This window comes from Leguminivora glycinivorella, chromosome 18 (genome assembly GCF_023078275.1).
Source record: "Leguminivora glycinivorella isolate SPB_JAAS2020 chromosome 18, LegGlyc_1.1, whole genome shotgun sequence".
Classification (NCBI taxonomy): domain Eukaryota; kingdom Metazoa; phylum Arthropoda; class Insecta; order Lepidoptera; family Tortricidae; genus Leguminivora; species Leguminivora glycinivorella.
In genome coordinates this window covers 10,576,772-10,593,170 of record NC_062988.1, presented here as the reverse complement: position 1 = coordinate 10,593,170, position 16,399 = coordinate 10,576,772, and the positions used below count along the sequence as shown (strand labels likewise).

Genomic DNA, 16,399 nt, shown 5'->3' with positions numbered 1-16,399 from the left:
GAAAAAGCCGTATTCACTCTCGACTCGAAAAGATCTTTACTTTTCCTTAAAGATCCAATATAAGATTTCCACCCCGAGGCCACGACATATTTGTAGATACATATATACAACAAAGAACTTTTTGTAACCAATTTGCTGAAAGGTCGTCTTGAATTAGCGGTGTTGTGGTAACGTGAAAAAATTTATAAAGCTCGATAATTTAAAAAATGTTCGTAAATTTGTTACACTCAGGAAGCTCTATTGTCATGCAAGCCAATGGCGATCTTTCAATGAAATCAACGAAAAAAACATCGAAATCAGACATTTGCATACATCAACGAGATTCAATGGCAGGATACGATTATTTTACAATAGGCTCCTCTGGCAGCGGAAATGCCCGTCTGTTTCCGAAAACATCTAAACATCTACATGTAAATTTGATTATACGCGGAAAAGGTATTAAGCTTATTATGTTATTAAAGTGTACGTAAGATGGGTATATTAGATAAATGTGACTTTCCATATAAAAGGGTCCGTCTGCTCCAAGTGTAATATGGAAAATTTCTATACGTTAAGCTTTCGGGAGACATTCAAATATATACAGCGTAAAAAAAGGACCAGCCGTACCTTGCATATTAGGGACCGGCCACACCAGAGCGTCGCGTGTCTCGGGGCGCGCAACGGACGTCCGCGCCACGCCACCTGAGTGTAATTCAAAAAACGTCTCCTCAGTACATTTTGTATAGGAAGGACGTAAGACGCGCCCCAGGTGGCGTGGCGGCGGCGTGGCGCGCGCCGCGCCGCTTGGCGGCGCGCCTTACGTCCTTCCTATACAAAATGTACTGAGGAGACGTTTTTTAAATTACACTCAGTAGGCCTAGCACATGATGGCCGCGGGAGTATGTCGCCGCGAGATAGATGCCACGTCTTCTTCTAACTGTATTAATGACATAAGGACGGGTAGTCTATCTCGCGGCGACATACTCCCGCGGCCATCATGTGCTAGGCCTACTGGTGGCGTGGCGCGGACGTCCGTTGCGCGCCCCGAGACACGCGACGCTCTGGTGTGGTCGGTCACTTAGTGATGCATAATCAGCTCGTTACAGTATGGCTGGTTATTTTTATTTCATTCTGTATAAGGATGTAGGTACCTACTCACGTTATATACCGCGATTGGCGACATGTTTCGAGTCATATGGAAGTACAACTGCACGGAGTATTGGCACTGCGAGCACTCATGCCTGATGATGGGTCTCCATATGACTTGAAGCATGTCGGCAATCGCGATATATTAACGAATGTACGACCGTATTAAACATATGGACCTTTTAGACATGGACAGTCTCAAATATGCGACTACACGGCGAGGAGTGGGGCTTTGTGTTTCTAAAATTATATTTTGCACTTATGTTTCTGGTGTCGCTCTCTGAGTAAAGTGGCCTTGTTAAAAGTGATAACGTTATTATACTAAGCTACCTCCTTAGACAAAGACAGCAGGTAATTAGGTATCTTACCCGCGAAGTAGCGTACTTGTGCCCCGAGATACTCCGTAGATAAAGAGACATACCTACATTATTCATAATATCTGGGCGACCGAGCTTCGCTCGGTTCTATTTTTTAATATATCACGTCTTTAGATTAAAAAAAAAACTTATAAATACAAAAACAAAAAAAAGACAAAAAACAAAAACTTAATTTCTGGCCGGGATTCGAAACCCTGGCACCTACGATCTATCTGCGTACATTAGACCGACCTCGTACGACTGAGCTAAGCGGAATCGATGCGCGCGGCGAAATTAACGACCATATTTTACGTGTACAAACGTGAAAGAAAAACTCATGAAAACTCGAAAATTCGCGTTTTCCGGGATCTAAGGCTACGCTAGATCGATTTTTCACCCCCGAAAACCCCCACATAACAAATTTCAGCGAAATCGTTAGAGCGGTTTCCGAGATCGTCGGTATATATAAAGAAATAAATAAATATATATACAAGAATTGCTCGTTTAAAAGTATAAGATATGAATGTGGTCTTAGGGCTTTTACCTACCCAGTTTAAGAAACTACAAGAGACTGTTCCGCAACATCTTAAGACGATACGGTAGGGGTCAATTCTCCATACAAACGCTCTCGACTATTTCCTCCCTGGTTTTTAAGCAATGATTTTTTCAACACAGATTGTTATTATTTTTATCTGTGTCGGACCGTTTTGATTTTTTTGATATTCTGCTTTTTAAAGACTCCAGAGCCAATCAAAAATTTCCAAAAACGGCCTTTTTCATTGTGGCGCAAAAAAGGTGTGGTACTCAAGATTGGTAAGCTAAACGGTCCGACATAGATTATTTCATTGTTATTCAGAATCTCAAATTTCGTTCCGATTGATTAAGTTTTGAAGGAGGAAAGAGTCGAGAGCGGAACCTCGATTTTAAAGATTTTTTTGAAATATCTTTTGACTGAGTTGTTCTTAATGGACAATTTTTTTTCGATAAATCTAGTTAACTAAAATTCCCAACTGAAAGGGGGGCTCCTTTCCATTTTAGCATTTTCGCTACCGTTTCCTCTTAAAGTTGTATCATTAAATTAAATTAATCATAGCACATTTACACAGATTGACTGAGCCCCACGGTACGCTCAAGGGCTTGTGTTGTGGGTACTCACACATTATCACATAGTGACGCATATGAGTTCACGTTTTATACTTATTTAAGTATACAAATGAATTCACGTAGGTATACTTACATTTAATGTGAGATCAAGGACCTTCGGCCATAGACCTTTTTAATGGAGCGAGTTCCATTTTTGTATAATTACTTTTTAACCAGAAGGTTAAAGAGTATAATTGCGAAACACAACTTTTATTTATTACATATTTAATTCAGGCAACAAGGCCCATATTAAGTTCAACAATAGGTATGCAATTTCTACGCTATGCTAAAATATTTATCTTTGTTGAAAATCTATCTCACAGCCTCAAAGAAAATTTAAATTTATTTCGAACTATTAAAAGTGAAATAAACCTTTTTGAAATGGCAATTTACATAACTTGCCGCGATCAAATGTTTATGAAATATATGAACGTATTTAATAATGTTTGTATTTGTATATACATAGTATACTAACCATTTAAGTTACTATCTTAGATTAATATAAAAAACAAACTTTATTTTTTTTAAACACGACCAAGTTTAATTGACATACAAATGCTTAGAATCTTATATATGTATTGCAGAAATATCCTTAAAGTTAAACTAAGTACGTACTAAGGTTTCGTCGAACTTAAGTCCAAAGTAGTCTTTGACAAGGTATTACGGTTTGTTCGTCCGTCTTTCACGGCAAGAGCGACGAATTGACGTGATTTTTTTTAAGTGGAGATAGTCGAAGGGATGGAGTGACATAGGTTACCTTTTGTCTCTTTCTAATCTCCCACTAAACTAAAATGGGGGGTGACAGTTTGTATGAAGCATTCCGCAATTCCCAGGAAAAATCTAGTAAAGCATAAAATGATTATTTTCTCCGAGATAAATCCTCACGTTCAACTTAACGGATTTATTTTCAGCCTCACCTGTGAAAGGTGCGATATTTCCAGATTTCCATCGACCTAAGCCTATATGAAAACGAAATTTCGACACGAGACTACGGCCCACCCGCACTCATCCAACCGTGATTTTTATATCCTGACGCATCCTTTCCATGGCCGCCATATTGAATTCCTTTCTTCCCCCAGCACGCAAATATACCCTTTAACGCACTTGTAATACAGCTTTAAACGGGCACAATGGAGAATGAACTTCGAGCGATAAGTAATAGAGTGGCTTTCAGATCAACAGTACTAAATTAGCCAAAGTCACAATCGCTTCGTAGCTAGTTCTCCCTATCGCTCTTCTATAGTGGTGTGAAAGAGTCAGACTGCGTTTCGTAGCGTCAAATATTGTCGCTTCGGCTAGCCTGGCCTGGCTGTATAGAGATTCTATTGTCAAGTTGAATAGAGCTTGATTCGGGTCGGGTTGATGCGTCGCGTCAGTTTTTTTACCTGTCAAACCTTGGGCATTAATCAGGGGACATTTTTTCGTTTATTTTGAAGCGTGACTTATTATTTATTAGGTCGCTTGACGTCTAGTGGGGCGTTGAGGCAATCAAGATTTTTTGAACTAATGCGTGTTCACTGATGAGAGTGAACGGGACGGTAAATAAAACAAAATGATGTGGCTCAGTAAGCGGTCGTTATCCACTGGTCTGGTATTATCCTATTCGGTAATATAGCATTCAGGAATTGACTACGACTAATCAAATTTTAGCCGTTTCGTAGAGGTACCTTAAAACATAAAATCCCTACTAGTATTTTTAAGCTTTAGGACTACAATACCTATTATTATTTGTTTTTTACCTAGTAAATTCTCCATGTAGAAAATTATGCATAAATAGTTTTTTTATTCATAAGAGAGCAAAGTTGTTTAACGTACGATCAGGGTGGTGAAAAATATGGTGGCTTGAAGACTAAATTATGAAATACACCCCCATTCAACCTCTATTTCTAAAAGTACGTAACATTACAATTAGGTAGTAAACAATTAGGTTTTCAGTCGATTTGCGACGAATGTTCCATTATATTATGAAATTGAAACGAATATGCCCGAGTGGGTAATGTATTCAAGCAGAATTCTCCTGAAAACCTTTATAATGCTGAAATTAGGCCCGTATTCACAATTTATAATGTAGGTACGTTTTAGGTAAAAAAAACCTTATTACTTATTTGATGGAATAAAGTAATACCTACATATTTTTCATTTGAAGTATTACATTTATTTTTACGTTTACGATAGTTTTAGGTAATAACTACCCCAAGAAATTGCTCTCAGCTAACGTCATCCTCGAAACATCGGAGGTAGTTCTAAAAATCAATCATACGCAATTATGTTCCGTTTTAGTAAATAATATTAATTGTGATATACTTCTAATAAAACGAATTTATTTTAATAAAATAAATATTTAAGCTGATACAATCGTGAGGGTTGCTAACATATAAATTTTAACACATGTCATTAAAATTCGAAATTAAGTTCTAAGCAAATCTCGATTTCTCGTTTGGAAAAATTATCTAAATATATAAAAGAAGAAATTGACTGACTGACTGACTGACATATCAACGCACAGCCGAAACCGTTGGTCCTAGAGATTCCAAATTTGGCACGTAAGTTCCGTATAGAGTGTAAAGGAGCACTAAGAAAGGATTTTTCAAAATTCACCTCCTAAGGGGATGAAATGGAGGTCCAAAACTTGTATGAAAAAACAAGATTAGATTAGTACGAAGCCGTGGGAAAAGCTAGTATTTAATAAAGTTTTTTTTTTTTTAGTATGGATAGGTAGACGTTTGACCACGATCACACCTGATGGTAAGTGATGATGCGGTATAATCATAATATATGATGGTTGGCACAATACATTGAAACCACATACGTTTATTACAGCCATAGTTGTGTGTACAAAGGGCCACTTTAATTATTAAACGCACTGATAACCCGCTTCCTGTGTAAAATAAGATAAACATTAAACATGTAGACAAATGTTTAGATTCTAAATTAGGGTCCTATGTCATCGTCATGGAAGTGCCAACATAACATACTAAAAGCGCGCGGTTATTTTATGAGATATACGCAAGCGATCACGGAATGTTTGAAATGTGACAACGCGCTTACTGCAGATTTGCGTGATTTTTCTTTACGTCGCTTTTTTTTATTATTATTTATTTAATAAAACATCTCACATAAAAACTTAAATGTAAATACAATGTCCCCCAAAACTGTTTACACAGTTTGACTGTGGGATCTGGGTGAGTCTAAAGGTACATAATTATAATTAGTTGTCATGTTAATGAATACATATCTACATATTATATTGCCAAAGATGGTTAGGTTAGGGCGCTTGCGTTCAATACCTACTGATCGCATAAATAACTGAGTGCTTCAAAGTTCAAATTAGCAATTAGCAAAATTGGAAAGTATGGTTCCTTGCTTTTTCCTAGTTTAAATTTTTGTTACATTTATCTATTGATATAGCTGTTTTAACAGTCTATTTATTTATGCATTGTTTTAAACCATGTGTGTAAAGAATCATTTAAGTAAATAAACTTTACAGTGATTATATCGTAATCGTAAGTTAACGACGAATTAATGACCCTTATATTATAGCCCATTAAAGCATTCGTATTAGTAATAGGTGTTGTCAGCACCAACCATATAATATAACTTTAATTGGCGTTTTATTGTTCAGTGCGTGAGCTGAAGTAAGCTATGACTTTAGACAAATTCGAGCATACCTACATTTGATGAAAAACATTGATAATTTTGTTATCATTCGCGGAACATTTAGCTTTTATTTGTAAGTGTCAAGACTATTATTTACTGGGCATACTGAGCAGCTTTTACTATTGGACCATACCTGAAACCGCGAAAAAAGGCTCGACATGATACATTTCGGCTGCCATGACGTAATTCATTATTTGACAGTCAAGTACACACATGCTTATGATAACAACTTGACATCATTTAGATATCAAAACGTGAGTTCGAATTGGCCTTCATGTGATTTGTAATTCAATATCATACTATCAACGGCTCGGATTGCAAGTTAATTTTATTACAGTGAAATCGTAGACGTATTAATTAGTGATGTACTTTATTACTGTGGGATATGTGGGCTAAAGTTCAGGCAACAAATGTATTCACGAAATTCGTACTTCTAGTTAGCCTTAAGGTTCTTAAGCCTTAAGGTTCTTAACCCTTAAATGCATGAATTTTTCTTTTAACGAGATATATGAATTTATGTGATAGACAATGGTTTTCTGACTCTGGGAAAAGTAATAAAAAAAATATTTAAGATCGATTTTTATACTAAATCCGTGTTAGAAATTAAATAGGCCAAATCTTATTTATATAAATATATCGTTATTGGTAAGTTTTATTTAAAAAAAAAATTACTACTATTCAAAAGGTACACTATTTGTGAAACCCCTATGATAAAATGTTTAAACATAAACTAATTACTAACTTCGAAAAAATCACATACTAAAAATCGCCATCATTCTGTTTTTTTACACTTTTCCGCCATTTCATCTTAATCCTTTAATAATAAATAGTAAATCATTATATTATTAAATTTATTTAATTGTTTATTAAATAGTAATAAATAATGAATAATAATTAAGCAATAAATGTGATTGTGGATAGCTACATATCGAGCCACGGGCCATCAAATATATGATCACCATGAATTTAAGGGTTAATAAATTAAATCATACTGAACAACTTTTCTTATGGCACAAATTGTGAAAAAGCGAAAAAATTATTGGCTGTTCCATTCATTCCGACTGACGTGGATCATTTCTATGAGATTGAAAGGAGCCATCTTTGATTTTTGCCTTTAACATCCTTTCGTGATCGTTCCTACATCCGATGTCGGATCGGATAATGTGTAAACGCTCTTAGAGTGCGTATTCCGATGTTTTAATCACCTCGGGAGCTCTCATATACCTGATGACAACTGTACTAAACACAACTGTCTTAGTGCCACTTGCACCAATGAAAATGGAGGGTTAACCTACCATTTTATATGGAATTTGACAGATGACAGCCCACTAACCCTGAGATAAGTGGTTTGTGCAAGCGGGCCTTAGAAACATACGGAATCATGAATAGTAAACCTTTTTTACCATGAAAATGAGCAGACAAGTACCCCTGAAGGTCGTTCAATTGTTTTTGCACAAACTAGAAAACCGACCAAATTACGGCATGCCAACAAGCCTTATTTCCGCCGAATGTCGTTGACACGTTGGCGGACAAAAAACGTACTTGAAGAGTGCGTGAACCTCTGTTTCCTTAATATACATGTATGTGTAGTAGGTACATCAGTTTGAAGAGACATTTGTCCAAGTATGTTCAGTTTGAGCTCAAATGTCTTTGACGGGTAAAGAATTTCACCACCCCCGTGGGTGTCGTAGAAGTCGACTGTGGGATGTGGGTTAAATTGTGGCGCAGGCGAGAGGTTGGCAACCTCTTATTTGCCAAGAGTGGTACAAATTCTAGTAGTTTCATGTGCATGCCTACCCCTTTATGGAATGCAGGCGTGATTGTATGTATGTATGTATGTACCTACATTAATACAGGACCTACTAAGGCTTGATCAAAATTAAAACTTGTTTTAATGCAAAATGTACTCGCCTTTTGATTATAGGGGACATCATTCAACGCAAGAGATGTATACCTATAATCGATTTTTGGCTACGTGGATATTAACACTGACAAATCACCATCTCCATTATTTCCAGATTTCATTAATAACCTACTATTAAATTCGGATCACGCCTGTTATGTGCCTAAAAACTATAAAATTTGCCCTTACCATATTTTGGCCCGAAATTCTATTAAAATCCAGTAAAAACAGCCCTACAATTAAAAGTTTTCAAAACAACGGCCACCATAAAAGTTTTGCAACTGCCCCGCTCATACACCGTGTAACCGTTCTTATGCAGTATTTGACGTAACAGCAGTTCACACGATTGATACCTCAGTTAAGGTAAGTCACGTGAGTTGCATTGTGCAAGTTTCCGAGACAATGATCGCGTGGGAGTTTATCTAGTAACATAATTTACATACGGTTATATACAACTTGTTAGCTTCAGGGTACTAGACAACGTTACAATCTGTTATGCTTCGTAAGCGTGTCGTCTCGCTCTTCTGTAGTGGCGCGACAGAGCAAGGCTGCGTTTCGATCGCGACTAGGGAATGCAATAACCGACCAAATTAACCAATAACCAACACATAATAACCGACGCATAAGTGGCTCCCCTGATGTTGCTTATGTCCATGGGCGGCGATGACTGCTTCCCATCAGGCGGCTCGTCTGCTCGTTTGCTGCCTATTTCATAAAAGAAAATCATAACCGGTTATGGTTTCGGTTATACTCTAAAAATAACCGGTTATAATTGGTTCCGGTTATTTTCAACAAAAAGTGGTAGATTTTCAATAAAATAATAGAAAAAATACCATAATAAAGGGAAAGAATTAAAGAACTTAAGTTAAAGTGTGTTTTTTTAACAAAACCCGCAAATTAGTGAAAGTGATACTAAGGCCTTCGACGTGATATAACAATATAACATTCAATCAAAACCGTTCACAAGTAAGGGAAGAAATTTGTTATATTTTCGTTACTAACAATAATGACAAAAACGATAGTCACAGGCAAAAATACAGTAATTTCTAGTCATTAAAAGGTCAAATTCATCGAATTTCAGACATACAATAATAACCGATAATAACCGTAATCGGTTATTTGAGTATCCTAATAATCGGTTATGAAAATTTGCCGAATAACCGGTTATAACGGGTTATTTCGGTTACGGTTATAACCGGTTTGCGTGCCCTAATCGCCACTTAACGTCAACGATTGTCACTTGGGCTAGACCTTCTGGATTCCCTAGACTTTTGCCTAGAGACTACAGAACATTTGTTCAATATGTACTTTCAGATAAATAAATAAATAAATATTATAAGACATTCTTACACAGATCGACTGAGGCCCACGGTAAGCTCAAGAAGGCTTGTGTTGTGGGTACTCAGACAACGATATATACATATAATATTTAAATACTTATATACATAGAAAACATCCATGACTCAGGAACAAATATCTGTGCTCATCACACAAATAAATGCCCTTACCGGTGACTGCGCCAGACCGGTCGTCAGATACCAAGATACTTGAGAATTAAAAATGAAAATAGTAAAACAAATATTACCTTAATAAACATATGAAGTTCTTCAGTAGAGTTTCAATAGGTACCTGTAAACAAAACATCGACAATTATCATATCACATTTTTCACTTTACATTGAAATATATTATATAATAACTAAATGATAACAAAGCACAGCATTAAATAAAACTGAACATAAAAAGTGATAGTCTTAGTACATTCTTCGCAGCAGTATGGTTTTGTCAAGATAAAACTGCTGCCGTAGCGAAATGGCATTTCTGCGACGCGAAACGAAAACGAAACGCCGCGAAAGGTAGTCTGGCTCTGTAACGCCAATACGCAAGAGCGATAGAAATAGATATCTACGAGCGTTTCGTTCCGTGAGCGTTTTGTGAGCGTGTGTGCCATTCGGCTACGTACCCTGAATATTGATGATTATGATGTTGAGTTTCCTTTGAAATTTAAACATGCAAGGATAAACTAAATACTATAAATACTTATATGCCACGATTTTTTATGTTGTGGACAGGGGGCCGATTTTTGAGTCTCACGGCGTTCGAATTCAGAAAATTGTCACTGAAAATTCACCGTTTTCAACCGGTATTTTAGTGACAGTGAGACTCAAAAATCGGCCCCCAGGTTCGAGAATAATTACATAAATACATTTTCGCTGATTATGAATATTTTGTAGCGAATTCGCAAAGCCAGTACAATAGGTACGTAAATAGGTATAGTATAGGTTGGCCGTATCCGTATTCAACTAGTTACAAAACACCATCATTGTAATGACATCATCCGAGGCGCTTGAACTTTATCAGATTTACCTCGTGACTACACTGTTTGGGGACCGTGAACTAACTTTTTATACTCATGGAATATTTACACTGATAAATAAAACAATAGTTCACGATTTCGGAGAAAAGCGACTCTGTTCCAACTTTTGCGTTCAGATTTCGAGAGTGATAATATCAATGTCTTTGCCATCACGGAACAATGGTGTTCCGGACCGAAGCCAACGCGTAGAGGCCCTTTTGACACTTTAATGAAATGTAAGGGGTACACCGAGCGGATGTTGCCCTTGCCCGTATCATGGGACACACGCAGAGGCAGCACCCGCCAGGGTGTAAGGACTATTTGAGAGTTAATGGAATCTAAAATGAACTGGGCTATTTTGATGAAAGTTATGGACTAAATACTGGGCTACGAATAAAAATGTATTATTATTGTCGAAAATCATGCTGCGTTTTTAAATCTATTCCAGTATTTCCAGTAACATTCGAATGCAGCACTAAATAAACTGGATCGAATCGTACACATTGATTCCAGTCAAATCTAGCATTCAGTGAACTCATGATTGTTACAATAAACAATGTTTCTATTAGGTTTTTAACATTTAATCTACACTGAGAGAAATTTGCATTGTGAATTTAACAAGTTTTATCCGTTTGATTCAAAAGTATTTTAGTAAACGGATAAATCACAATATTGATGGTACAAGTCGAATTTGTTCGAACAACAAGTTCAAACTTGTTAAAAGATATTTGATTGAATCAGCCAAACATATGTTTAAAACAATATGTGTCATGTTGCTTTTATAAAATCGACTGGTTGATTCAAATATATTGTTGATTCGAATGACAAGTAACTTGGTAGAATGTACTAAATGTACAAAATCTAACTTGTTGCTTGAACCAAAGAACACGTAGGCGCTATTTTAACCAAAAAACTTGTTGAACGAACATGAAAACTGATTGTTTTTCCTCTCAGTGTAGCACTAGTTTGCCGGACTATCATTACTGTTGTGGTGCTGGATCAAAAGGCCATATTTAGTCATTGGTTGCTTCAAATATTGTGGATGTCTGACCTTAGACCATTTTATATTGAGCCTATATAAATACCTACGTCCCATTGCTGGTTGCTGGACACATGACCACCTCCTATCACGCGTGAGAGGGCTCGGTCAATAATCTCCACTCATTTTCGGGATTGGTCCCATAGGATAAAGATGCCCAGAATGACCTATACCTACAAAGCTACATTCGTCCAAATATTTGCAGTCTTGTAGTGTGTAAAAGCGAATCTACTACACTATTATATGGTTGCATTATAACATTATTTTCTTGATTGCGTCTGTGACGCCCGAGATTATGAAGGCTGATTGATCCACGCCCATCTCTGTTCCGGATGGCAAAGCTACATTTTCCTGACTGCACTTTTCCGCGTTCTGGTGGTACAATGACATTGTCGCAATGACAGCAAAAGTGGACTGACTAGTTTTTTTTTATTAATTTGGTTTAAATTGTAAAACTTAAGTACAAATGGGACTATCTTATTAAAAAAATAAAATTTGGAAAAAACCCCCGACCCCGACTTAGTGGATCGATTTTTATGAAACATGGCTAAGAACACTCCAAACAAAAAAAAAAACTAAATCGGTCCATCCGTTCGGGAGCTACGATGCCACAGACAGACACACACACAGACAGACACATCAAACTTAACACCCCGTCGGTTCTTACGTTTAAACGGTTTCTTGTAAATTACATTAGTTAGTTGCAGATTAAATTATCATCATTCTCTTGCCCTGATCCCAGTCACTTGGGGTCGGCGCAGCCTGTCTTCCTCTTCTCTATCACTCGTCATCTCATCATTAACTTGTTTTAGTTCCATATCATGTCATGTCTCACACAGTTGCATCAGCACGGTTAGCACAAGATTGCCTCGAGACTATGTCGCCGCGAGATAGAGTCACCCGTCCTTATGTCATTAATATAGTTAGAAGAAGACGTGTGATCTATCTCGCGGCGACATGCTCTCGCGGCCATCATGTGCTAGGCCTACTGATTAAATAATATGCCAACTATAATTTTTTTTACAAACAGACATAGGTATCAGCAGCGGCTGGTCCATACAAGCCGATTCCCACCGGCTTGTCTACAATTTATTACTAGTAAAGTACCTAATGTTAAGGTAAGTTTCTTTTTGCTCAGTGTTGCCTAGCAGAAATTTTCACCAGCCGCCACTGATAGGTATACACTTATATTGACCGAGATGTAGACCGTGATTACCTTTTTGATTTTTGCGCGCTGTCTACACAACATTGACATCCAACGCGCCTTCTTCAGTTTTCCGTGTATGATGCATGCATCTGCGTCGAAATATCGGGAGCTCGACAAAAATCAAAAAGGTAATCACGGTCTATATCTCGGTCAAGAAATAAGTCTAATGAAAATAACCGTGAATCATTCAAAACTCACAGACACAGTTATAGCTTGATCATAACAGTGCGTGTTAATCAGTTTATGTGATATGTGTGAAGTTTATCAAATAAATACCAAACTACACTGTAGCCTGTGTGGTGACGGGTTAAGAATTTCACCACCCCCTTTCTTCCCGTGGGTGTCGTAGAAGGCGACTATGGGATATGGGTTAAATTGTGGTGTAGGCGAGAGGCTGGCAACCTGTCACTGCAATGCCACAGTTTCGTTTTCTTTTAACCCCTTATTTGCCAAGAGTGGCCCTGAAGCTTTAGTAGTTTCATGTGCTCTGCCTAGTGCCTACCCCTTTATGGGATACAGGCGTGATAGTATGTATGTATGTATGTACACTGTAGAAGTCACTTAACATAAAATTAATCTTAAAATTAGCACGACGGCCTTCTGCTCAATATATGTAGAATGACAATAAATTTAATATAAACAGGCTACCGACAAAATAGTTCCGAAACAAACCCGTCACTCAAACTATTGTCTTAAGACTAACTAAACAAGGGTAGGGCAGAATCATATTTATTAGTGAATTTGTAATTTAGTAACCTTAAGACAAATACACAATGCTACGCACTTTTGAATTATTTATTGTACCTACCTAATAAATATATATAGGACATTATAGGACATTCTTACACATATTGACTGAAGCCCACGGTAAGCTCAAGAAGGCTTGTGTTGTGGGTACTCAGACAGCGATATATATAATATCACATACATAGAAAACATCCATGACTCAAGAACAAATATCTGTGCTCATCACACAAATAAATGCCCTTACTGGGATTCGAACCTGGGACCGTGGCGCAGCAGGCAGGGTCACTACCGACTGCGCCAGACCGGTCGTCAAATATAAATCATTAGCTTTGCCCGCGGCTTCGGTCGCGTCAGAAAGAGACCAAAAGTAGCCTAACTATGTCACTCTCCATCCCTTCAACTATCTCCACCTAAAAAATCACGTCAATTCGTCGCTGCGTTTTGCCGTGAAAGACGGGCAAACAAACAGACAAACACACTTTCCCATTTATATTAGTAATAATAATATGGATAGCGTAATTAGCGTATTACTGTAAGGTCGTAGGTTCGAATTCTAGGGGAGGTGTGATTTTTCCTTTATTTTAAAAGTTTGTAGTGCCGATCGCTCGCACACGTTTTCGCATCATAAACAAATTCTAGTAAATTTCACAAATTTTATAATTAATTAATTTTATTTTCGATATGTCAAAATCCGGATTCGTATCGGGAATGGAAAGGAAACGCGCGTTTATCGAAGCAACGGGCCTGTGCCACTGACTCATATATTACTTTGTAAGGACGTGGCATACGGACACCAAAAGAAGTATCAGTAACATGAACAGTACGTATGCGAGCCAAGCGTGCAGCATATGCGACCATTGCATGGGTGATACAAACTCAACCAACCGCGTTTAGGTGCTCCACCCCGGCGCGTTAAATGAGAATTTTATAGTCATTCTTACACATAGTGATTAGTGACTATAAAATATATAATACTCAAGCTAAGCTCAAGAAGGCTCGTATAGTAGACAACGATACATATGATATATGATATACAAAATATACATAAAAACAAGCATAACTCAGGAACAAATATATAAAAAAAATATCGGGATTCCGGATTCGGGATGACCGGAGCAGTCAGCAGTCGTGATACGAATGTTCAGTCGAAATGATATGATTTGCATTGTCCTTATTTTTCAAATCTTTGAGCCGGGCCCTAATTTTAGCATCACAAAGAGCCGGGCGGGCTGTCATTCTCCATTGTTTAAGGCGCACGTAATTTAAATATTCCATGAACGGGTTTGATTCCTCGTTTTTCCTTGGAATTTGAACGGGTTGACTTGTGCGGTTTTAGTCGCCTTGTAGCTTAGGGATTATCAATTTAACAGATTGATTGAGAGATTACAAATAATCTTTCTTGTTTAATAGATTTATTAATAAAGTCACCTCTGTGGACAATAACACACTCTGGTACTGATGTATCCCGTTTTTATTTGAGTCTCAACTAGTCTCAAGTCTTGAAACACGGAACCCTAAAACTGGCTCCCACCTGTAAGAGAATGTAGGCTAATAAAAATTAGCTTTAGCGTTATTTAGCTGTAGTCATGTCCACAGGAGAGATATAACCATACTAATACAAGCTTTATGACCCCAAATCAACGGACCGCCGCGCCGCGTTTGTCTGTATGTTCGCTATAAACTCAAAACTACTAAACGGATTTTCATACGGTTTTCACCTATCAATAGAGTGATTTTCGACGAAGGTCGAGTTGGGAACATTATTTCTTTCTATCGCTCGCTATTCGCTTAAAGCCTTAAACTATGCATAATTAAAAAAATATCACCTTTCAAACATATTTTATTAAAAATAAGTTATAATGTATACATCTCCCCATAAATGTTCATTAAAAATATCAAGCAGATAAATATCTATCTATCGGGTTATTTACGTATTAAATCGATATAACGCTCGACATTTTTCGCTCCATTTCCGAGGAGCTTTTTCAAGAGTAAGAGTAGAGAGGGTTTTTTTTTTAATATGTCTGAGTCTCACGGGAGTTTTATAGTTAACATTTCAGATAAAAATCGTTTGTCGCTTCCCGACGCATTGGTGTGATAGAGAAGTGAGAACAGTAAACGTTTATGAATAAGGGGGTAAAATAATAACATATATTTTCAAACAATTATTCCACTCATAACTGCTTCCAAGTGATTCATGTCATAACACATTCAGAAACAAAGCACACCATCAAACAAAGACACTCGATATCTGCACATCACTATTCCATATTAAAAACAAATGGAGGACCATTGTTCCACTCATTATTTTGACACGTGCACGTGAACCCTTAAATTGTGAATCGAAATCTCTTATCATAAAGAAATGAAGGTTCAATATCGCTAATCGCTAACCACAGAGAACCTCCTATAGAGTAGAAATCTTGTATATTTTGTGCGCGATACGAGTCGCCAGTGTTTGGGGTGCGAGGAGCGGGCGGGGAATGTGTTAAGCGCGCTGTGATTGGCCGTTTCAAGGACGGCGGGCAGTCGCGCCAGATGAAAAGGGACAGAAGTATGACTGTCCCTCTACTGACGCGTAAGTGGCCAATGTAAGTTGACCTATGCCGGCTCTGAATAAATTATAAATATGACTTATTTGTGGAATGTAATGCCGTCTGTTTTTAAATTTGAGCTTCTTGTTACCTTTCCACACCATTTCACACTACAGGTGGACATCTTTAAGGCATCAAAATACCCTTTTCCAATTTTTTTGTGCGAAAAACACGCGCTGCTTTCGGGTGTGTTACTTGGTCGATACTGATCGGGCACGGCGAGCGCCCGCGCTTATATCAGTGCAAATACTAGGAAGGCTGGCCACTGCGAGT

General features: G+C 37.5%; 1 protein-coding gene across 8 annotated transcripts in view; it reads right to left on the bottom strand.

Annotated features, from left to right (window-relative positions):
- Nucleotides 1-16,399, bottom strand: part of LOC125236157 (brain tumor protein) — an 834,846-nt gene that overhangs the window by 183,297 nt on the left and 635,150 nt on the right. For 3 of the 8 annotated variants that reach the window (XR_007178171.1, XM_048142858.1, XM_048142860.1), the window contains exon 2: nucleotides 9,770-9,813. The exons of 4 other annotated variants lie outside the window; for them this stretch is intronic. Coding sequence is in view for 2 of the 4 variants with exons in the window: in XM_048142860.1 (XP_047998817.1) it covers nucleotides 9,770-9,813 (44 nt within the window). In the remaining 2 variants the exon portion in view is untranslated. Of the gene's footprint in view, nucleotides 1-9,769; nucleotides 9,815-16,399 lie in introns of those variants that run through there. One more of the 8 variants, XM_048142863.1, reaches the window with a different exon arrangement.